Consider the following 25,225-nt stretch of genomic DNA (forward strand, 5'->3'; position numbering starts at 1 on the left):
GACCATACACAGCATAGAAAGGGCTGAAGCCAGTAGATTGATGCACAGCATTATTGTAAGCATATTCTGCAAAAGGCAACAGTTCTACCCAGTCATCTTGGTGATAATTGACATAACAACGTAAATAGCATTCCAGTACAGCATTGACACGTTCAGTTTGCCCATCCGTTTGAGGATGGTAAGCACTAGACAACCCTTGCTCCACCCCCACTAACTTGAGAAAAGCTTTCCAAAATTTAGCAACAAAACTACTTCCGCGGTCGCAGATTATCTTGGCGGAAATGAATGTAGCCGGAAGACATGTGCCAGGAAGAAACGGGCCAACTTGGGGGCGGAGGGAATACCCGCTAAGGGAACCAAATGTACCTGTTTAAAAAATAAGTCAGTAACAACCCATAGTACAGTTTGGCCCCCGCTAAGGGGGAGATCCGTCATAAAATCCATGGCAATCACTTCCCAGGGTTTACTGGGGATTTCCAGCGGCTGCAGTAGTCCTGGGGGTTTGCCTTGAGAACGTTTGACTGTGGCACAGATAGGGCAGCTGCGAACGAAGGAGTCTACATCAGAACGCATCTCCCCCCACACCAAAACTGTCTGCGCAACAGGTGAAGAGTTTTCAGGAACCCAAAGTGTCCCGCTGTCTTAGCTCCATGGGCTAACTGTAGAACTTCTCTTCGAAGTATTTTAGGCACGTATAATTTTGAGTCTTTGTACCAACAACCACCTTGCTCGAGTACACCTTGGGGCAAGGTTTGGGCAGTGCGTTCGGCTAGGCACTGAGCCCGAAGGGAGTCCAGGAAGGTATTGGAAATGATCACCCCCTCTCCATTTGTGGGAGAGGGAGAAGCAAGAGTTGATGGTAGTGGAGAGGGAGGAGAGGCTGGTTGCTGTGGAGCGCTGGATACAGGTGGCGCAAGGGGGACAGGCGAGGGAGCCTTCTGGTTAGGGCTGGATACCTTGTCAGCTACGGTATGGTTCCCCTGCTGGAGCCGGGTTTGGGCCCGGGTTTGCACGACCAGTAGGGGCAGGGCTTCCCTTTGCGCCGGAGTAAACAACGAGTCTGTCGGCCGATCACGTTTTATTGGGTATTGAGGCAACCGGGATAGGGCATCTGCAAGCACGTTCTGTTTCCCAGGTACATGTTTGAGAACAAAACGGAATTGAGCAAAGAAGTCCGCCCAACGCTGTTGTTTTGCGGACAATTTATGGGTCCCAGTGAGGGCAGTAGATTTTTGTGATCGGTCCAAACTTCAAAGGGGATCCTGGACCCCTCCAGGAATTGTCTCCACAGCATAAGGGCATGGTGGACGGCTGAAGCTTCCTTTTCCCAAATGGGCCAGTTTAATTGGGAATGTGCAAACTTCTTCGAGAAGTAGGCACAGGGGTGAAGGAGACCGTCCGGTCCTCTCTGGAGTAGCCCCCCCCCATGGCTACGTCAGACGCATCGACCTGTACAATAAACATTTGGTTCGGATTTGGGTGCTGTAGAACCGGTTCAGAAGTGAAAAGCCGTTTGAGGGCTACAAAGGCGGATTGGCATTGATCAGTCCATAGTATTTTGGCAGAGGGCAACGTTGCAGAAACCCCTTTACCCTTTGTTTTCAGGAGGTCAGTGATTGGCAACGCCACTTGAGCGAAGTTGGGAATGAAACCGCTGTAGAAATTAGCAAAGCCCAGAAATTGCTGCACTTGCTTGCGGGTGGAGGGCGGAGTCCAGTCAAGTACCGATTGGACTTTAGCGGGGTCCATGCTAAGGCCACGATGAGAGATTATGTATCCCAAGAAAGTTATCTGCTTTCGGTGAAATTCGCACTTGGACAGTTTTGCATAGAGCTGGTGGTTACGGAGTCGTTGTAAAACTTCTCTGACCAGAGCAACATGTTCCTCCATGGTTTTCGAATAAATAAGGATGTCATCCAAATAAACCACCACCCCGCGGTACAGCAGATCATGTAGTATTTCGTTGATGAGCTGCATGAAGACCCCCGGGGCCCCTTTTAGCCCGAAGGGCATCACGAGGAATTCAAACATTCCAAAACAGCTGGAGAAGGCAGTGAGGGGTTCGTCCCCCTCGCGGATACGGACGCGGTAGTAAGCTTCTACAAGGTCCAATTTGGAGAATATACATCCCTCTTGTAACTGTCCCAAAATATCCGAAATCAATGGTATGGGGTAGGCGTTGGCTTGGGTAACTGCGTTGAGCTTTCGAAAGTCAATGCATAGACGCAGGTCGCCCTCCTTTTTTCGGACAAAGAACGCAGGAGCAGAGTTAGGAGCGTTCGATGGTCGGATGAACCCTCGAGCAAGATTTTTATCCAAAAAGTCCCGAAGCACAGTGCGCTCGGAAGCGCTCATAGGGTAAATCTTGCTTTTGGTCAGTGTGCAGTCCTTCACTACTTCAATTGCACAGTCTGTGGCACGGTGGGGTGGTAAGGCATCGCATTCTTTAATGTCAAAGACATCGGCAAGGTCTTGGTATGCATCGGGCAGGGACGGTGGCGATGGGATATCAGAGGTCAATGCCGGAGCGGGTGGAGCCAGTAGCGCGACGTGCTGCCGGTGCTGTTCGCATTTAGAACTGGTAAAGGAGATAGTGTCCGTCTCCCAATCTATATAGGGATTATGACCCTTAATCCAATTAATTCCTAGGACCACCTCGAATTGGATAGGGGCTATGGTAAAGTCTATTTGCTCCCAATGAGAGGCAATACCCATCGCCACCCCTATAGTGCGATGATCAACTGGGCCCCCCTTGAAATGGCTTCCATCCATCTGGGCAAATTGGACGGGAGCTGGTAGTGCCTCGGACTTGACTTTGAGAGCTGCGAATGTGGTTTCACTAATTAAAGTGCGACCGCAGCCGGAGTCAATAAGTGCCTTGACAGGCAGTTGGGGACCCCCTTTATAGCGTTGTAACACTGCGTCCACATACATCGTATTTTCTACTTCTTTCACCTTCGTCGGTTTCATAGGTTTTACAGGAGAAACTGCGGGGGTCTGCGGGGACGTTCCATTCACCGCAGGCTGTGACCGGTTATTTGACAGGTCAAGAGGCGAGTCCAGGTTTAGCGCTGGGGTATCCCGGAGGTGATCCCCGTCCGAAGATGGAGAATTGTCTCCCGCTGGGGCACTTGTAATCCGAGACCCGGAGGGGTCTGTAGAAGTAGGAAGATCGGGAGAGTCTCTGAAATGAAATGCAGAGGGTGTGAACCGACCCGGCGTTGTACTGCGGGCGGCCGCGGTGCCTTCGCGTTGAGGCGTTCCTTGGTTTTGTGACAGGTCAAGAGGCGAGTCCAGGGTTAACACTGGGGTATCCCAGGGAAGATCCCTGTTCGAAGGTGAAGAATTGTCCCCCACTGGGGCACTTGTAATCCAGGATCCGGAGGGGTCTGCAGAAGTAGGAAGTGCAGAGGGTGTGGGCCGTCCCGGTGCTGTACTGCGGGTGGTCGCAGTGCCTCTGCGTTGAAGTCGTCTCCGAGCTCGGGGCGATGCATTCCCCCACTGGGAATTGTCCCCCACTGGGGCACTTGTAATCCAGGACCCGGAGGGGTCTGCCGAAGTAGGAAGTGCAGAGGGTGTGGGCCGTCCCGGTGCTGTACTGCGGGTGGCCGCGGTGCCTCTGCGTTGAAGTAGTACGGGTGCTGGTGTAGATCCAAGGAACGGGGCCCCTGGCCTTCCTGGCGGTGGCAGGACGGGAGCTCCGGGGTCTCCTGGCGCCACAGGCACTGCTGGAGTTACTGGCAACATGGGCGCTCCGCCCAGAGGTGCCGCAGGTTGCTGCGATAGAGCCTGATCAGGAGACCCTGGTTGTGGAGCTGGGACCGAGTCATCTGGTTCGGCTTGTATCTGCTGTAAGCAGTCGTTGTCGTGAAGCAAAAAGTTCATCTGATCCTGCAAGCGGGCCACTCGGTCTACGTGTTCCTGCTTGTGCTTTTGGAGCAAAAACATATCCTCGCCCACATCACCTAAGCGACGGGGTTGGCTGATTCGGAGGTTTGCAGCCCAGAGAGTGTCTTCATAGTGCAAGTCCTCTTTGACCCCCTTACGATCCGCCAAAACTTGATCTGCTTCGAGTTTGGTGGTCAGGGCCATGGTAACTAGTGGCAGAGCCTCCTGCCCCCAGGCCGGAATAGGTCCGGCTCGATCCGGAAGATCCAGTCGCGGCTGGATCTGAACCGCTAAGGTTGCTGCGCTGACACCAGAGGCGGGGGTTGACAGCTTAGCAATCCCGGCCATTGAAGTGGTGGTCGAGGTCAGTGCTTTCGGCCCGGGTCCGCACACCCGGGCCAGTCGAGCATCCTCCACTAGACAATTTGACACTAGGAGGTCGTGGCGGGCGCTGGCTTCCGCGCTGCGCCCATACAAGTCCAGTCAGGCGGCTACGTTCCACTTCTGCCCGATGAACGTTGTCTAGGGCGTCCTCAAAGGAAGGTATCAAGGATGAGACCCTTCCAGGGCTCCGGCGAGGAACCCGCTACCCGGGGAACAGATCCACCGGGACTCGGAGAGCTCTGTCTTAGCTCCCATCCGAGTGGCAGGCGAACCCTCCTGGGCTCCAGCCTGACTAATAAAAAGGGTGATTGGATTGCTGTCAGAATGTAAGCCCTTGGCCTAAATCAGAACCAAAACAAACCACATCAGAGACAGAGACAGGTCTAAAAGAAGCTGGTTTTACTTGGTCTAAATAGGAGTACAGAGCATGAAGAAAAGCTGACAGCAATGAGCTCGCTGTCTAACACTCAGCAGTATAAAGGCTAGGATATTTGCAAGTGATTACAGAACACAAACATAGCTGCTGTTCCCAGGACTTCAAACAGGCTTCGGTATGCAGGCTTGTCCTTGAGCTTAGTCAGTAGTCAGGTCAGCGATAGAAACGAAAGCAAAACAAAGTAACTGAGATACAGGCCTGACACTCAGCCCTTAGGGTAGAGCCAATCAGAACCATAAAAAGACATCTGAATTCTCAATTCAGGCTGCATTCGTCTCGCTTGTGCATTTTAACACCAAAAGACCAGATTTTCACCTCTTTATCCCTCTGATGACCCCCTCCCTATTATTATCATTTATTAGTTAAATTTGTAGCCCACCCTCATTCCCGGTCAAAGCCAGGCTCAGGGTGGGTGTCATGATCCTAGGCCTCAAGTGCGGCCTACAGGCCCTAGAGAGGCCTATATTAAAGTACCGGTACTTATCAGGCCTACATCTCCCAGGTACCCTCTGGGCCTTGTGATTGGTGGAAGAGGATTTGGAGGGAATGTAAGGTCGAAGTTCACCTGTGAAATCCCAATCACCAAATGTCCAGAGTAGTCTAAGAAGCTGGTTTAATCAGGAAGCCAGAGGTGAGTAGCAGAAACTTACAGGGAAAGGTACGAGGACTCTAATGGGGGGGGGGGGGAGCAGGTTGGAACATATACAGAAAACCAAAGGCACAGTTTGATCCCAGGCCAAGCCTGGTTCTCATGATAGATTACAGTTATCACGCAAACAGAGAGCGAGCAGACATAACAACCCTCTGAGTTACACAACCTTGGAGGCCAGCTGCACTCCCAGGCCTGGAGCTCACATTCTGCCCCCCCTAGGCCCCCCCTAATCCAATGGTGCAGGCTTATCCGGGTACGAGGCATGGAACTGACGCAGTAGGCGAGGGGCAGAGACATGACGATGCTTAACCCATTCGTCATGGGAGGGGCTAAAATGCTTCCAATGGACCAGGTACTCTAGCCCCCCCCCCCCTATGTATATGGGAATCAAGAATTTTGGACACCTCGCAGTGTCCCTCCCCCCCTACCATCTCAGGGACCTCTGAGGGATCTGTTGGATGCCACTGAGGCACCGGCACATACTGTTTCAGTAAACTAACATGAAACACTGTATGGATTTTCTTTAACGCTTTAGGAAGCTGCAATTCCACTGTTACTTCGTTAATGATCCGCGCAAAAGGAAAAGGCCCAATTTATTTCTCACTCAATTTTCTAGAGGGTCACAGGGATTGCATATTCTTGGTAGAAAGATACACCAGGTCACCCACCCTGAAGGTCTAATCAGGTGCCTGATGCTTGTCCGCCTGGGCTTTGTATTTTCTTTTGGCCCATTCTAAGTTTTTAGTCAACCAAGGCCATGTAGACTGTATGGTCTGAATCTAGTCCGATATCTCAGCACCCCCCTCCTCCCCCAACACATCCACCTGACTGACAGGTCCAAACTCCTTGCCATGGGCAATGTGAAAGGGGCGGAAACCAGTAGAGTGATGAACAGAATTATTATACGCATACTCTGCAAAAGGTAACATGTCAACCCAATCATCTTGGTGATAATTGACATAACAACGGAGGTAACATTCTAGGACAGCATTAACTCTCTGTTTGTCCATCCGTTTGGGGGTGGAACGCACTTGATAACCCTTGTTCCACTCCAACCAATTTGAGGAATGCCTTCCAAAACTTGGCAACAAACACCGACCCGGGATTGGAAATTATCTTGTGCGGGAACGAATGATATTTGAAAACATGTGTCACAAACAAATGAGCCAGTCTTTGAGCAGAGGGCATGCCAGCGCAAGGGATTAGATGTACCTGTTTGGAAAAAAGATCAGTAACCACCCACAACACAGTTTTCCACTGACTCAACGGCAAATCAGTCAGGAAATCCATGGCAATGACCTCCCATGGTCCCTGAGGCACCTCCAAAGGTTTTAGTAAACCGGTCGGCTTGCCGATAGGGCATTTCACGGTGGCACATACTGGATAGCTGCGGATGAAGGAGTCCAGGTCTGAACGCATACCCGCCCACCAGAACTGACGATGGAGCAAATGTAATGTTTTGACGAAACCAAAATGTCCAGCAGCTTTCGCTCCATGAGCAAGTCCCAACACTTCCACTCACAAAGCTTTAGGCACATACAATTTAGTGCCTTAACCCACATTTCCCCCCGCTGTTCGAGACCTGAAGGTAGAACTTTGGCATCCAATTCTGCCTGGCGGAATTAGAGCATCCCGAAAGGAATTGGGCAGTCCCTCTGGGACGATGGGTTCTTTCCCTGTTGGAGGCTGGGCTGAATGGTGGCTGTTAGTAGCTCCGAGTGCCGGCGGAGAAACAGGAGGGGTTGTCCCCCCAGTGGGCGAAGAGGAGTTATCAGCTGTCTGGGTTTGCCGAGCTTGGGCACGCATTTGAACTGCCAAGGTGGGCAGAATACCCCTTTGCTCTGGAGTAAATAGGGATTCGGTGAGGTGTTCCACCTTAACTGGGTATTGTGGAAGTCGGGAAAGAGCGTCAGCTAACAGGTTCTGCCTGCCCGGGATGTGTTTGATCACAAACTGGAATCAGGAAAAGAAGTCCACCCATCTAACTTGTTTTGCTGTGAGTTTGTGAGTCCCGGTTAAAGCTTCAAGGTTCTTGTGATCCGTCCACACCTGGAAGGGAGTTTCAGAACCTTCCAGGAAATGCCTCCAGACTGTTAACGTGTGTTTAACCACAGCTGCCTCCTTTTCCCAAATAGGCCAATTGAGTTGAGATTGGGATAATTTCTTTGAAAAATAAGCACAGGGGTGCAACCGGCCACCCTCCCCTTCTTGCAAGAGGGCCCCTCCCATGGCAACCTTGGAAGCATCCACTTGGACAATGAACGGGTGGTCACAATCCGGATGCTTCAGCACCAGCTCAGTTGTGAATAAACATTTCAAAGTCTCGAAGGCTACCTGACATTCCAGGGTCCAGTCTACTTTAACAGAAGGTTGGGTAGCAGCAACCCCCTTCCCCTTGGTTTTCAGGAGATCAGTAATGGGAAGCATCACTTGTGCATAATTGCTGAGGAAACCCTGGTAAAAGTTAGCAAAACCGAGAAATCTTTCCACCTGTTTGCGAGTGGTTGGTGGTTCCCAGTTTACCACTGCCTATACCTTGTCAGGATCCATGGTTAATCCATGGTGCGAAATCGTGTAGCCCAGAAACGTTAGCTCCTCTCTATGGAGCTCACACTTGGAAACCTTAGCGTAGAGGTGGTTTTCTCTGAGGCGTTGCAGAACCTCTTTGACCAAAGCAACGTGCTCATCCATGGTTTTGGAGTAGATGAGAATGTCATCTAAGTAAACCCCCCCCCCTTAAACAACAGGTCATGAAGGACCTCATTAATCATTTGCATGAACACTCCCAGAGCTCCTTTCAATCCAAAGGGCATCACAAGGTATTCAAACTTTCCGAAGCAACTAGAAAAGGCAGTTAATGGCTCATCCCCCTCCCGTATATGGATGTGATAATTTGCTTCCACCAGGTCCAGTTTGGTGAAAATGCACCCCTCCTTCAGTTGGCTCAACAAGTCCGGGATGAGAGGGATGAGGTAGGCATTAGTTTGGGTAACTGCATTGAGTTTGCAAAAGTCTATACACAGTCGCAAGTCGCCTGTCTTTTTGTGCACAAAGAAAGCAGGGGCGCAATGGGGGGCAGTGGAGGGACGGATAAAGCCCCGTGCCAGATTTTTGTCAATAAAGTCTTTGAGTACAGTCTTTTCCTTGGGATTCATTGGATAAATCTTACTCTTTGTTAGTTGTTCTCCCCCCACCACCTCAATAGCACAGTCTGTTTCGTGGGGGGGGGGGTAGTACATCACACTCTTTGACATCAAAAGCATATGCAAAGTCTCGGTATTTGGGGGGTAATTGCAGATCAGTAGTTCCTGCCGTCAAGGCAGGACTTCGAACAGCCATTTCTCTTAGGTGTCATTCGCATTGTGGCTGGGTGAATTCGAGCATTTGGGCTGCCCAGTCTATAGTGGGACTGTGTCCCCAAAGCCAATTCACTCCCAAGACCACCTGATAGCAGATGCCGGGCACTATGGTGAAGTGAATTTGCTACCAGTGATCCCCCACTCCCATGGCCACTCTGCCGGTCTGCCGGTCAACCCCCCCCCTAAAGTCACTACCATCCATCTGGGCGAATTGAATGGGTTGGAGTAGGATGATGGCTTTCACTTTAAGGGCTTTGAAGGTGTCTTCACTGATTAAGGTACGAGCACACCCAGAGTCTACTAAAGCTTTAACTGACAATTGCCCCCCCCCCTTTATGGTGTTGTAACAGTACATCAAGAAACACAGAGTCTTCAACTGCTCTCACCATTAGCAGAGCTGTGGGCGGCGTGGGCGCCTCGGTCTGCGGTGGCGCTCCGTTCACTGCAGACCTTGCCCGTTTTTTGCCTGGTCTTGGGTTGGAATGAGGTTTAGTGCTGGCAACCCCCAGGTCTCATCCTCCTCCGAAGAAAGGGTCTCAACGTTGGGGGGACCAGAGGTATTTGTAATCCGAGACCCCGATGGGTTATTTGTAATCTGAAACCCCAATGGTTCGGGAAGTGATGCTGATGGCTCCTTGCGAGCAACTTCTTCGTTCATACGAAGGGCAGGAGGCAGTTTGCACTCGCTTGGCACCGAACTTCTGCGACGGCTATCCCCACTAGTCAGGAGATGACCTTCCAACCATGGGTCAGGACTAGGACTTGCAGGACAAGTTGCAGCAAAGTGGCCCATCTTACCACAAACGAGACATGCCCCTTTCTGAAAACGTTTTGCTCGGTCTGAAATGGGGGCAGTGGGCCTTTGTGGTAGTGGGGTGGCTTGTTCTTGCCACGGGACTGCTTCTTTCGCTCTGCGTCTGGAGAGGGCGAGGGATTGCTGACGGCTTTCCACTTCCTCAGCAAGCAGAACCCACTCTTCGAGGTTAGGTGGATCCCTTTGCATATAAGCCCAGTACAGTACTTCGGGATGCAATCCTTCACGAAAGTATTGCACTCGGGTGGGCTCACTCCAGTCTGTAACTCTGCTGGCCAGACGTTGAAACTCGCCAGAATATTCCCGGTCGGACTTGGTGCCTTGGCGCAATTGAAGAATGGCGGCTTTAGCTTTTTCACTCCGAAAGGGATCCTCGAATCACCTTCGCAGTGCCCACATAAAGCCATTTAGGGTACGTATGGATCTGGCCCGTGAATCGAACTGTTGGATCATCCAATCCGCCGCCTCTCCCTGCAGCAGGGAGGACACGTATCCCACATGACTGTCTTCCATGGGAAACCACTGTCTTTGCTCTCGCATAAAGCTGTCTACCTGGTGCAAAAAGTATGGTAGTGCTTCTGCGGAGCCATTAAAAGTAACTCATAGATCCTTTAGAGCTGCATGCGGACGAGGCGGTGGGTACTGCCATGGTGGAGAAAATCCTCCTGGCCACCCCGGTGGACCCAGTGGAGGCGCTTGTGGGCCGGGCCCTACTGGTGGTATGCCAGGACGACCCGGTTGGGGTCCCCCCGGGGGAATCGGTACTCCTGGCAGAGGAACAATTGGCGGCAGTCCCGCTGGCAGTGGTACTGCAGGTAGCGGCACTGCTGGTGGGGGTGTCACTTGAGGCTGTTGCTGCCATCCCAACTCGTGGCACAAAACATCCATTCGCTCTTGCATTTGAGCCATTTGTTGCTGTAGGTCTCGGTTCTGGGAGCGTAAACGAGAAATTTCATCTGCTGGTCCCCCTCCGCGTCAGCCCTGAGAAATGCCAAATTGGGTATTCCAGTCCTCAGTAGCTTCTCCTCCATACCAACCCTGAGAAACTTCAAAAGGGGCATTCCAGTCCTCTGCATCCTCCCAGTCTGAATCCTCCTCGCCCGGGTATTCGCAAATGTCTTGTGTCAGGGCGTAGTGAACGGTAGCTCATTGTCGACGAGCTAGGTGTCTTGGAAGGGCCATAAAGGACCAATCGGAAGAGAGCAAAAATGAAAAGTCCTCCTCTCCCAGTCCCTGCCCCGAACTCAGCCACCCAGGATCTTTAGCTCGCGCCCCAAGGCTTGTTAATCCAGTGGAGACTTCTGCTGCGGCTTTGGCTGTTTCGGCTGCCTGCGCATCGTTCAGCACCTTAGTCTGCGCCGCAATCAGTTCTGCCATCCGGGCCTCTGCTTTAGCCAACGCCGCTCCTAATTCCGCCGCTTGAGCCGCAGCAGTGTCTCTAAAGAGTTGCTCCAAAAGGGGAATTAAAAACACCTTCACTTCTTCCAGGTTAGTCAGAAGCGGCATCACTTGTTGCACCACTCCCCCGAAGCCGACCCAAAGTCTGATTGTAACAGTTCCTGGACTTGAGCTTCCGTAGTCGACTGCGGGGATAGTTCCATAATGCGCAACATGATTTTGGCAGCAGTGTTCCTCGCCTCCAACTGGAAGCGGTCGCTGGTCCCAGAGCCTTCCGCCATAGTGGCCGGTAAAAAAGGCTAGTGCCAGGAGAGGGCTAGGGACAGTAAAGATAGATGTGTTAGGGTTTTTATTTGTTTGATTGCCTGCCTTTACTGGTTTTGTCATCCTATTGTGGCTTGAGTTATTATTATTAGACCTTTTTAATAAACTGTTTGTTACTCTGCCCTGGGTCCTCATGCCTCATTTGGTCACCTAGAAAGTATACCCTGTTGGGAGAAGGGGCAGCCAGGGGCAGGCAGGGTGCTCTGGGCCTTGTTGAGTTAGGCTCACACCAGAGTGGTGACAGTTACTGAAGATCCCCATTCCTCTGTCTTACCTGACAGCAGGTAACAACAATTATGATAAAACCATATATATCTAAAATTCATAAGTAATCAATAAAATTAATAAAACCATTCAATACAGTTAACAAGATGGTACTCATATAATTACAGGGCTATTGGAGGCCTGGCCAAGCAGCCAAATCCTCATATCAGAAGCCCCGAGGGAGAGGAGAGGGAGGCCAGTAACGATGACAACCTGTGGTTGCCCTCAATTGTAAGCCTGGTGGAATAGCTGTTTTACAGGTCCTGCAGAACTTCTGAAGGTCCCATGGGGCTAGGGTTGCCAGGTCCCTCTTTGCTATCGGCGGGAGGTTTTTGGGGTGGAGGCTGAGGAGGGCAGGATTTGGGGAGGGGAGGGACTTCAACACCATAGAGTCCAATTGCCAAAGCAGCCATTTTCTCCAGGTGAACTGATCTCTATCAGCTGGAGATCAGTTGTAATAGCAGGAGATCTTCTGCTATTACCTGGAGGTTGGAGATGGAGGCAGCACGAGGCTCAACAATAATGTAAAGAAAGCAAATAAGCCTAAGCTAGTATTGGAAAAGTATTATTTCTTTCATAAAGCAAACTAACAAAACAGAAAAATACTCTTAAGAGAAAGCGTGTTACACCACACGTTAGGATGCCTCGCAGGGCTTTAAGGCAAAATGTACCACACTGGGCAATGAAAGAAACAAATAAAATACAAATACAAATACAAATATATACAGCCACTCAGGGCTACAGTTTCATTCATACAGCCCCTCCAGGCTACAATTTTATAACAGTGACAGTGATGCTCTATTTTAAGTCCACCTGGATAATGTTCTGTACTGTCACGTGCATTAAATCACTGAAACACAGGAACAAAGAAAACAGCTGATGGTTGAAAGGACGCGTTTCGGATAATCCTTCTTCAGCTAATCAACCAAATCATTGCTGTATATCACCACTGTTAATTGCTTGCAGCTGTTAAGCAAAACTGTTGCAATTTTCTAAAGTACAAGGGACAAAATGATGTTGTAACCAACATGACTACAGGTTAAGTAACAAAAAGTTTATACATATGAAGTAGCAAGTAAGCTTACCCAGCATTTTAGAACCAGCCAAGCATGGCTCTGCACATTTTCAGTAAGCTAAGACTGCTTTCAGTTGTTAAGCAAGATTGTTGCAATTTTCTAAAGTGTAAAGAACAGAATAATGTTGTAACCAACATAACTATAAGTTAAATGACAAAAGTTGAAAAGAATGCATTCATACAAAGTAGCAAAAAAAGCTTACTTAGAACTTTGAAGACAGCCAACATGGCTCTACAAGTTTACAGTATGCTAAGAAAAAAGCCAAACACTTACTCAAATATGTTCAGCTGTAAGATTCCACCTCTAAACTGAATCCCGTTAAAGTGACAGTAGTCTATTACAAAAAACATGAGAGGTCAAAGTCAGTATGCAATCCACTAGGGGCTAAAGTTTTGAATAGAAATATGGATCTTCTCTCTTGGTAGTTTAAGATTTTTTTCACATCCTGAGCCTGGAATGGTTTTGGGTGGTATTGCCACAAAACAAAAAACCGGAGATGAATGGTCTGAATGACCATGGCTAATGAAATGACTGACTACTGGATCATCTTTTACGTGTGCCCTGATCCTGGTGCTATGCTCGCCATGATATGCCAATGGTGCAAAATTATTTTCTTAATTTCCTAAGATAGGTATGTGAAATTAAAGGAAGTTGTCAATTTAGAGGAAGCTGTCTGAGTGTCCTTAGGAAGAATCAATGTGCTGCGATTGGTGTTGGCAGCTTTATCAAAGGCTTGAGAGAGAACAGACTCAGGATAGTGCCTCTGTCTTAAATCTTGTGTTAAAGATTGGGCAGCAAGAAAAAAAACTTCAGGCTTAGAGGCATTTCGCTTAAGGCGCAGGAATTGACCATAGGGCAAGTTTTTGCAAATATGTGCAGGGTGACGGGATAAAAAATACAAGCCTCCACCACAGCCAGTGGGTTTTTTGTAAGGTTTGATCTGTATCTTGTTAACATCAGAGTGAATTGTTTCAATGTCCAAGAATGGGACCGCAGTGGCACTATAGTTACCAGAAAATTTTAAATGTGGGTTCAAAGTGTTAATCCAGTTAAGAATGGCAGTATAGGACTCAGCAGATTTACATATAAGATATAAATCATCCACAAACCTGCAGTAAATTAAAACATGTGTCCAGAAAAAAGAAGTAGGTAATAAATGATCATTTTCAAACTGCACCATGTACGGGTTAGCAACTGATGGGGCACAAGCGGCACCCATCGACACTCCTTTAACTTGGAGATAGAATTGTTGGTCATACCTAAAGTAATTATTTTCAAAGATGAAAATATTATTTTCAAAGAAACGTGAGCCCATCATCCTATCATCCCGATGCACTGACGATCCCACACAAGCACACCAAAATGCCGAGGGAGGTGGAAGGGAACCCAAGCAAGTTACCTGGTGCTCCCTCCACACCCCCTTCTCTCTTTTGTGTGCTGTTTCATTGGAGGTGCACTCTGAAAGCAAACATTTCAGAGACGTTAGAATGAGCAGAAGTGCAGGGGGGAAATAGGAAATCACATCCAGCACGATTGCTTTTAAGGTGTTTTCCATACATTTCCCAGCCTGGGTGCGATAAGCCTCATGCTTTATGTGGCTGTTGCAAAGTTTACTAAGATAGTTTACATTAAGCTTTCTGAAAACGCTTAAACTAATGTGCTGTACAATTTCTAGATATTATAACGCTACTATAATTCTCTGCTCTAGTAACCATTTCAAAAAATCCTCTAAGTCATTTCAAGACCTCAGCAAACATCCCTAAAGAGTCATCTAAATCACAGTCAGCAATTATTTCAGCCAGGCTGCATTCAGGTCAAAAGCTATTGTGTGCTGCAATCCAGAGATTAAATGTTAAAATCTTGTTAAACTGGATCCTTTGTTTCACTAAAGAAAAATTCAAACTATCCCCAACCATTGTAATCTCAGGTGTGTGTTTTTTTTTTTTTTAACATAATCATATTAGCAAAATGAAACTTTTCAAAGAAACCATATAGGTTGAAAGGTCAGATTAGGGGCAAAATTCATTTTTAATGTCAGCATCTTCCTTCCAATTTAAAGCACTGAGAGGCTGGCCTTCCTTATGACTTGGAATGAAACTGAAAGCAAATTATTTTTTAAAAATTCCTATTTCTTTTTTTTCTTTTTGGGGAGGACGGCAAATGTTTTGAATTCTAGTATTTTATATATCATTAGGGTTGCTAGGTCCCTCTTTGCTACCAGCGGGAGGTTTTTGGGGCAAAGCCTGTGGAGGGGAGGGGACGGGGAGGGACTTCAATGCCATAGAGTCCAACTGCCAAAGCGGCCATTTTCTCCTGGGGAACTAATCTCTATTGGCTGGAGATCAGTAGTAATAGCAGGAGATCTCCAGCTAGTACCTGGAAGTTGGCAACCCTATATATCATATAGATATCTGTGTAAACAAAACTCCAAATGACAGGTACAGCTATACAGGCAGAACTTTATCAACCAACATGTGATGACCTGTAAGGACTTGGTAGGGTAATTTTCCCTCTTCCCACTATTTCCTTCTTTACCTTCCTTGAAAGCCCCCATAGCCTCTCCCCCTTTCCTGCCTCCTCTCTTTCCCATGTACAAGCCAACCTACCTTCAATTTTCTGCCCTACACTATCCCTAGGGTTGCCAACCCCCAGGCAGGAGCTGGAGATCTCCTGCTATTACAACTGGTCTCCAGCTGATAGAGATCAGTTCACCTGGAGAAAATGGCTGCTTTGGCAATTGGACTCTATGGCATTGAAGTCCCTCCCCTCCCCAAACCCCACCATCCGTAGGCTCTGCTCTAAAAACCTCCCTCCAGTGGTGAAGAGGGACCTGGCACCCTGTATCCAGGAAAATTGTGCCCGAGTTGCAAAGTGCTGGTTCTCAGTTGCATGGTGGGGAACCAGCAAGTATTTGAGAAGGGCACCCATTTTTCCTTTGTCTCAGCTTCCCCACACTATTTCCTCTTTCCCTCCACCTGACAACCCCCATAATCTTCAACCTTCTCTGCTTCCATCTCTCCTCCCCCCTCAACTAACAACCTTTTATATGCCCTTCCATATTCAGATATATTTATTATTTATTTACTTCATTTATAGCCCACCTTTCTCCATACCATGCATAATTTTATAGACCTCTATCATGTGTCTCCTCTTAACTGCCTTCTTTCCAAGCTAAACAGCCCTAAGCATTTTAACCGCTCCTCATTGGGCAGTTCATCTAGCCCCCTCATCATTTTGGTTGCTCTTTTCTGCACCTTCTCAAGTTGTGTAATATCCTTTTTTAGGTGTGGTGACCAGAACTGTACACAGTATTCCAAGTGTGGTCTCACCATAGATTTGTACAAGGACAGTATGACATCAACAGTTTTATTCTCTATTCCTCGTCTAATTCTGGCCAGCATGGAATTTGCCTTTTTCAAGCAGCCGCACACTGGGTCGACATCTTCGTTGAGCTATCCACTACCATCCCTTTCAATTTTTATGACTTACAATGCATTCCTAAGCAGAGTAAAACCCTTCTAAACCCACTGATTTCAATGGACTTAGGATATAACTCTGCTTAAAACTACACCGATAGACTCACATAAACCAAGTAATAATATTTGCTTTCTATATAATAAACTTGATAGCCCAGTACTATTTATCAAATTTAACTACAGTGATTTGTGCTTTGGTAGCTAAAGTACCTTCCTATTCTTGGCAAGTAGGGCAGAAATGTCCAGCTGTGCCCATTTGCCATTAAAAATTGATTTAAAAAAAAACAACCCAAAGCAGAATAGCAATGCCAACAAATAAATATGGAAATTTCAGTGCTAACTGGAGTAAAGGCTCCTGACAGGAACAGGCCAGCTTCTGGCCACAGACCACGACCTTGATTCACATGCCTGTAAACTCTGGGTACAGTTTCCTTCATCCTGTTCCCACAGCTGTGGGGTTGTTTAGTCTTTCTGTCCTGGGAATCTCTATCTCGGGGAAGCTAGCCATGCTTACCTTCCTTGCCTGTATTGCATTTAAACATGTAACCTGCCAACGATTCCTCATTACGAGCCTTACCTGCGAGGAAGCAGTCAGCTTCTTTTATCTGCCTTTTGCTCCTAATAAAGTCTTACTGCTTCAGGATCACCCGCCTGAATGCGATTGCTTACGGGATGCTAGGGACAGACGCCTGAGCCTGACATTTTCAGGGCGGAGCCTGAGGAGGGCGGGGTTTGGGGAGTGGAGGAACTTTGATGCCATAGTGTCCAATTGCCAAAGCGGCCATCTCTATCAGCTGAGGATCAGTTGTGATAGCAGGAGATCTCCAGCCACCACCTGGAGGCTGGCAACCCTAGGCAGGAACCACCAACGCATGAGCACCATCTTGGGGACCCCTTCCCTACACACACACTTTGAAGACAAGCTGTATGAAAAGCTGCCAGATTGGTGAGCATCTAGGCAGGGACTAATCTTGGTGAATTCTTCCCGTTAGACATCTGCCACCTAAAGAGACTTTTTTAGTTTAGCCCTGATTGTTCACTGTGGGCTGTGTGGGAACCATATGCATGGCAGAGCTGATCAAAGACTGCATCGTGCCCATATAAGTTCCCAGCCCACTCAGCTCTCCCCCAGTTCTCCTTCTCCCCCATGGATATTCCTATGCAAGTTTTTTGCTGGAGTCATCCATCATGATGTCAAGCAGGGAAGCTTGCTGTTATACGGGTAAAGCATCTCTGCTTCTGTCTTCTGTGGTTCCTGCGTCCAAGCTGAGCTGGCCCTTTGTATTGTTGTGAATGCATCAGAGATGGAGAGATGGAATGTTTACATAATTCAGCATCAAAGAACAGGAAAATATCGAATGGCTCTAAAGAACAGAGCATAAGCAGAGAAAATTGCAGCAGAGAACACGCATGAAGAGATACAGCTGATCTGGCCACCTGGATCCACACCATGGTAACATCAAGACTAGACTACTGTAATGCACTGCACATTGGTCTCCCCTCAAAATCAATCCAGGAACTCCAGTTTGTGCAGAATGCCACAACTCAGCTACTATTGGGAGCACGCATATTACTCCCATTCTGCACTTACTCCACTGGCTGCCCATCAGTTTCTAGGCACAATAAAAACTATTAGTTATCACATACAAAGCCCTTCATGGCCTTGGACCCTCATATCTGCAAGAACGTCTCTCCCCCTGTGCCCCACCATGACAGCTTCACTCATCAGAGCAGGGCCTTCTGCAGGTGCCAATTTGCAAATGGCAAAATCAACAACCCCCCTGTACACGTGCCTTCTCTGTTGTGACCCCCACTTTGTGGCATGGCCTGCCTTAGGAGGTCAGGAAGTCTCCCCCCTTCCTGGCTCTCTTACAAACTATGCAAAACTGATTTATTCAAGAGGGCTTTTCCGTACTGGCAATAGGGCAGCACTGTACAAAATGATTCACAAAGTTACTTGGATAAATTATTAGGGCTTATGGTCTGTACTCCTGTGTATAGTTGCTGTAAGCTGGATCCTGCCATGCACTTCTGCATCATTTAATGTGTCATGTTATGCTTTGCTTCAGTTCTGTTTTCTAGATTTCTGGTTTGGTACTACAGCCTAACCCTATTGCGATGTTGCATCCTGTTGATTGTATTGACCGGCTCTGTGTAATCCACCTTCAGTCCCAGGCCTTTTATGCAGGGACGTTTCCCTGCGGTCCCATTCCCCCCCACCCCGTCAACTGCTTCGGGGCTTTCTTTTGATTATGCATGCCTTTCCCGACCATCAGAGGTCCCCTTGCTCTCCTCGTTCATTCTGCCTGCATTTTCGAGATTCTGTCTCAAACAGAATCCGGAAAACACGGGCAAAATTATGCAGGGAGAGCGAGGTGGCCTCTGACGGGTGGAAAAGGCATGCATAGTGAAAAGGAAGCCCCGAAGCAGTTGGCGGGCTTGACCACAGGGAAACGTCCCTGCATAAAAGGCCCCAGTGAGAAAAGCAGACTATAAATAACACAAATAAATAAAATAATAGCACAGCTGCAGTAAGTGAAACCAGCCACGTGCTTAGGGGAAAGACAAAGCAAACCAGCACATCAGGATCTGTAGCCAGTTTGCCGTGGGGGCAGGGATTTTTTCCAGACCCTAGAACTAGGGCCCATTAAGACTCTGAGTCCTGATTAATACATTTTCATTAAAATGAAAAAAGAGCCTAAATGAGCCTAGATAAATTGTGATGCAGTAAGATACAGGATGAATCTGACTGTGCAGGCACAGAGAGAGGAGAACATGGACAGAGAGGAGCTACCTCGTTCCCTTAGCTGACACAATTCCTCTTAACAAACATTTGCTGCACAGGATGTGCCATATATGAGCAGTTCATATGCCTCGGCTGAAGGAATATTAGGTTAGCAGAGTGTGCACGGCACACACACACACACACACAGCAGAATTTATCTCATTTGCGAGTGCTGCTAAGAAACAAAGGTGTTTTATGCCTGGTTGCTTTAACCTTCTTTATTCCCCGTTTCAGCCAGGATCAGATTTTTCAGTATGCACGTTACCTCATTCCTTGGAAGCTCAACGCTGTTTCAACACAAAACGAACCCGGCTTTTCCCATTCCTCTTCTGGCCTGAATTAAACCTTTCATCCTGGCTCATTCCGGAGTCACATAGCGTATATACTCCGTTCTTGGGTTGTGCTTCCCCACGCCATCACGCCCCACCCTTTTCCAGCCCCCTCCTCAAAGCAGCATGCCGATGGTTGAACAAGGGAAAACAGAAGATTGGCTTCTCTCACAGGTTGCTTAGATTGGTGGCCAATTGCGCTTCCGGGGGGGAAACCGCAAGTGACACAATCACATCGGCCTGGCCCGTGATCCCTGCCTCAGCTCCACCCAAAAAAACCTCCTGCTGGATCCAAGGGGGGACCTGACAACCCTAATAATGATATATGAATCAAACCTCTGTGTGAGCATAATCCATCAGTGAAACGTGTACACCACTCATAGGTGGAAAGGAGGGACAACTTCACAGTATACAAAAGCCTGCCTTATTGGATAGTTACTACTTACTGTTTACTCCATTGGTTACTTACTAATGTCCCAGAGGAAACAATAATGGGGGGAGGGATCCTGACCTTAACAGAAAAGAATAGAATAATCACAAGGTATCCTTTACAAGTTTAGAGAGCAATCCTAAACAGGTCTGCTTAGAATCTTACTCAGAGCTATGCAATGGGGCTGACACGTAGGAAAGTGTTCTTAGGAGTGACTTGAGAGTCTGCCATTTTCAGCTGAGTGAGGTTCTCTGCTCCAAAAATTGTCCCAACAGCCAATTTAAAATCATCGCTGCTAAATAGTCCAATGCTATTCTGGTCGACTTCCAGCTAGGGACTGCCAGGTCAACCCACCATAGGTCAGCAGAGGGGGCAAAGGTGTGCAAAAATTGTCATCTCACATGACATTATTTCCAGGGTAAACCTGGAAGTGATGTCAAGCCACTCTGGAATTCAGCAGAAACTCTATGGTATGGTTTGCCCAGAAATGATGGCAACCCTACTATTGATATTTCAGAAAGAAAAGAAGCTTTTTAAAAAAAATTATGGCTCATGTTCCTTCCAAGTAGGGTTGCCAACCTACAGGTAGTACACAATAATTACTTGGGCTGTATATGAAAGTTAATCAAATAGGGACAGCCACTATGGCAAAAAACAAAATAAAGACTATTTTAAGGTGTTTTAAGCACAATATATTATAACCCAAAATTTCTTGTTATTTCACAAGTATATATTGCAACCTTGTAACTTCACAAAGGCTTCAGAAAACAAAATTACATATATAGGATATGTATATGAAACACCAAAATATAGAATTCAATAAATTATTCAGTTAAACAACCACATTAAGACAGGCGTCCGGTATGAGTCCTGTTTCAAGGAGAATTTCTTCAGTTGGTAAGTATGGTTGTTCCAGTTAATTGGTAAGTGTCAATAATTACAAATAATAATTCTTCATCTTTGTTTTTTCTTTCTTTTAGGTGCTGCTGTGCTGTTAGCTGTTTATGTAGCTTCAGCAGGCTGATATTGCAGCTTCAATGATTTTGTTCAGTATTATGTTCCATATAATGTTCTATATATATATATATATATATATATATATATATATATATATATATATATATATATATATATATATATATATATATATATGTATGTATGCAAATACAATACAGTATAATAAAGTGCAAGGCATGCAAATATTTAGAAATATAATTCAAAGGAAACTTACCCATATATATTTTTGGTTGAGCATGATCACAACAGGTACTATTCAGTTACATCATGTTGGATACAGTATAGGGGAAACTTACAGCATATAAGGGGGAAAGAATTCGGGCCTTTTGGTAATGTGGATATGACAGGGGAGGCGGACGACACTGAAGTGGCTGATTGGGTTAGGGTCATGCAAAGTACTTGGCCCTGGCTACAAAAGAATTTAGAGCGGGCCAAAAGAAAAAACAAAGCACAAGCAGACAAACACCGCACCCCAGGGTGGGACATGAAAGTGGGGGACCAGGTGTACCTATCCACAAAGAACCTGCGCTCCTTACGCCCCTGTAAAAAACTCAGTGAAAAATACATGGGACCTTTCCCAATTTCACAGCTCATCAATGACATGACAGTGGAACTCAGCCTCCCTAAGCCCCTCAGGGGAATCCATCCAGTATTCCATGTCAGTCTTTTGAAACAACATGTACCCGCTCCTGAGTGGCATCCCGGGTCCCCTCCCGAGGTCCCAGTGTTGGTGTGGGGGGGGGGGGAGAGAGAAGAACATTTTGAAGTGTCAAAGATTCTCGATTCTCGCATTCAGAGGGGGGCGCTCTGCTATCTAGTGTGTTGGAAACATTTAGGTCCGGGCCATGACGAATGGGTGGCCGAGCACACTGTAGCGGCTCCCTGATTAGTTCGTCAGTTCCACGAAGCCTACCCCCACAAGCCTCGGCCGGCTGCGGATAGCGAGGGGGGGCCCTGGGGGGGGCAGAATGTCAGGCCTTTGCTGGTTCAGGCCTCATCCCTTGACATGACTCTGTCAGACCATTGCTGGTTCAGGCCTGGCTCTGGCTCCGTGTCAAGTGACCTTGGTTCACATGCCTGTAAATACTGTGTGTACTTCCCTTCCTGCAGCTGCCTAGTTGTTTGGTCTATGCTTCATGAGAATTCTTATCTCAGGTTTACCTCGTTGTGTTTTCCTTTAGTGGCTAAAGTGCTTTTAAGCTAGAGCTTTCCCTATTGTGGTTATTAGCAGCCTTCATCTGTGTCCATGCAGTAAGATCTTATATTTACCTTTTTGCTTCTAATAAAGTATACTACTTCAGGATCATCTGCCTGAGTTTGCTTACTGTTAGGATGCTACAGGTGAATGCCTGAACCTGACAAAGGCTTTGTCAGCCTGAAATTACAGAAAGAATACAAAACAAGCTACTAGACCATAATTTCATATTACAAAGTATTAGTGTCATCAAGCTCTGGCTCCGTGTCAAGCCATACATATAAAAAAAATTTCAAACATTGATAATTTTAAGCCTACCTAAAAAGAGCATTTCCACTCGACCACAGAGGGTTCATGTACGCAAGCCGCACCAAGTCTGTGAATTCCAACGCGCGTAACCAGCACAGTTCAGTTTTCTGTTTCATACCCTGGCCCCTGATGGTTTCAACATGGAATTCGATCTCTCCTGCTATTTGTAGAATTTTCATTGCCCCTTTAAGAGTAAGAGTGCTTTTGCCATTTAATTCTCGACCACCTGTGTGCTGGTTACGAGTGCTGGAATTCACAGAAGTGGTGCAGCTTGCATACATGAACCCTCTGTGGTTGAGTGGAAATGATCTTTATAGGTAGGCTTAAAAATATCATTGTTTTAAAATTTATTATATGTATGGTAATGTAACTTGATGACGCTAATATTTTGTAATATGTAATTACTGTCTAGTATTTTGTATTGTATTCTTTATGTAATTTCAGGCTGACGAAGCCTTGGGCAAAATGTGTTTGGTTATATCTAGAGCCCACGTTCCTTTGAATTCCTTTGGATTTTGCTGTGAAGCCTGACCTTATTGTGGAGAGGACCTAGTTTGAAGTACTTGGGAGATTGTCCATTTGATCAATCCTTGCGGCTATTATCACTTTGAGCTGTTATCTATGCTCGCTTGTAACATTGGAGCAGCGTGTCCGATTTAAACTGTGTTTTCTTACAGTGAGCCGTGTTATTCTTACTAGGAGTTGTTGGACATTCTGGGACACTTCCAGGCTATATATTTGTATTGTTTTGGCATATGTTCATGCAATGTTTGTTGTTTAGACCTAGTACACTAGTAAATTTGCTATTGTTACACGTTGCATATTTTGTGTAATTGAGCCTGCATGCTGGTTTCTTTTGAGTAGCAATACAATGTATAGCATGGATGGGAGCTTTAGTGTGTGCATCAACCTTAGCAAAATTGAAGTTTTTGTCTGATCATAAAGAAATGTTCTGTTATGCAGTTGAAGAGAACACTAGAATCTTTTAAATTTATTCTTGGGAAACCCTACTAGGAGTCGGTGGAGCCATTGCTTAGTGGTTGAGCTTTGCATGCAGAAGTTCCCAGGTTCACTCCCTGGCATCTCCAGTGGAAAGGATCGGGTAGCAGGTGATGTGAAAGACCTCTTCCTGAGACCCTGGAGAATGGCTGCCAGTCTGAGTAGACAGTACTCACCTTGGTAGTCTGATTCAGCCTAAGGCAGAGTCATGTGATCATGTTTTCTAGATAGGAGGAAGGCAGATTAAGCATTCTAGCAGCCATGGGCGGCAGGAAATAAGTAAAAGAAGAAGCAGGAAACAAACCTGAGAGTTGCATTCTAGGATAAACAAGGAAGCAGCTTAGCAGAGGGGGCAAGATGGAAATACAACTATCCTTAACTGGTTATGCACATCTACTGCCCTATGAGGAGCTGAGCTCTTGTACGTTTGGCCACTGCACAAATCCAGTAAATTGAGATCCCCCATGTGTAGTTATAGCTCAGTATTTAAAAACGTTGTTCAAATATTTAAATTTGTATCCTTTACCTGCTCCACTGCTGATGACGGCCATGATCCAGCAGTTTCATTGTGTAAGGTTGCTAGGTCCCTCTTCACCATTGGCAGGAGGTTTTTGGGATTTGGGGAGGGACTTCAATGCCGTAGAGTCCAATTGCCAAAGCAGCCATTTTCTCCAGGGGAATTGATCTCTATTGGCTGGAGATCAGTTGTAATCCCAGAAGATCTCCAGCTAGTACCTGGAGGTTGGCAACCCTATCAATGTGTGTGAAGGTAAAGTATTGTGTGTACAGAGGGACAGTATGATGCAGAGGTTAGAACGCTGAACTAGAACTAAAGACAACCAGAACAAATCCTCACTCTGCCACAACACCCACGGGGTGAACCTTAAGTCAGTCATTATTTCTCACCTGCACCTACTTCTCAGGGTCGTTGTGATGGTAAAATGGAAGCTCCTCAGAGGAAGGATGAGATAAAAATGTGACAGAGGGGTGGGTAAAACAGATAAATGTTCTTATGTCTGCCCGATGGCATTCCAGTATTCATGGTGCATTTCTTTTGGAAGCAACAAATCGAGAGGTTCCGGAGGCAGGGCTGTCAATGTCCAAGTGGTGGCTGGAGATCTCCTGCCCTTACAACTGATCTCCAGGTAAGGTTGCCAACCTCCAGGTACTGCTGAGAAAAATAGGCACTTGGTACTACAAGGAAATGGGGAGAAAATGAGTACCAACACGACGTGTATATGCAAACACAATTTAGTGCAAGTTAAAAATAGTGCAAGACAACAACCGAACAAACAACAATCACCACTAAACAACAATAAAGAAAACTGCTACGTGGCTCACGAAGAGTCTTCAAAAACGCTTTCAACGTTATTGTTTAGCAAGTCCCAGCGGCTTCAAGCGTGGAAAATTCATAAAGAAGACGGTGGGAATGATCGATTCAAGGTGGAGAAATCGAACCAAGTTGTATGAAACGCAGTCCGGATTTACTTAAAGTTTTCACCACCGCGTAGGCGGCTTCATCAGCACACCGTTCAGATATCGGGAGACAAAGCTCCTTGGTACAGAGTTTTCAACACCTCAACAAAATTCAAACAATTCAAGGGCGCTTGTAAAGCTGCTCCGTTCAAAGTCGACTTTGAACGGAGCAGCTTTACAAGCACCCTTGAATCATTCTCACCGTCTTCTTTATGAATTTTCCACGCTTGAAGCCGCTGGGACTTGCTAAACAATAAAGTTGAAAGCGTTTTTGAAGACTCTTCGTGAGCCACATAGTAATTTTCTTTATTGTTGTTTAGTGGTGATTGTTGTTTGTTCGGTTGTTGTCTTGCACTATTTTTAACTTGCACTAAATTGTGTTTGCATATACACGTTGTGTTGGTACTCATTTTCTCCCCAACCTCCAGGTACTAGCTGAAGATCTCCTGCTATTACTACTGATCTCCAGCCGATAGAGATCAGTTCACCTGGAGAAAATGGCCGCTTTGGCAATTGAACTCTAGGTAGGTTGGCTGGTACATGGGAAATAGAGGAGGCAGGAAAGGGGGAGAGGCTATGGGGGCTTTCAAGGGAGGGAAAGAAGGAAATAGTGG

The 25,225-nt window shown here is 46.9% G+C and overlaps 1 protein-coding gene across 1 annotated transcript in view; it reads left to right on the plus strand.

Annotated features, from left to right (window-relative positions):
* The first annotated feature begins 10,180 nt into the window (after nt 1-10,180).
* Nucleotides 10,181-25,225, plus strand: part of LOC130482177 (uncharacterized protein K02A2.6-like) — a 34,565-nt gene continuing 19,520 nt past the window's right edge. Inside the window, exon 1 of the mRNA XM_056854985.1 lies at nt 10,181-10,348. Coding sequence (XP_056710963.1) covers nt 10,181-10,348 — 168 coding nt within the window. The remainder of the gene's footprint in view (nt 10,349-25,225) is intronic.

The sequence above is a fragment of the Euleptes europaea genome, chromosome 8, assembly GCF_029931775.1.
Source record: "Euleptes europaea isolate rEulEur1 chromosome 8, rEulEur1.hap1, whole genome shotgun sequence".
NCBI lineage: Eukaryota > Metazoa > Chordata > Lepidosauria > Squamata > Sphaerodactylidae > Euleptes > Euleptes europaea.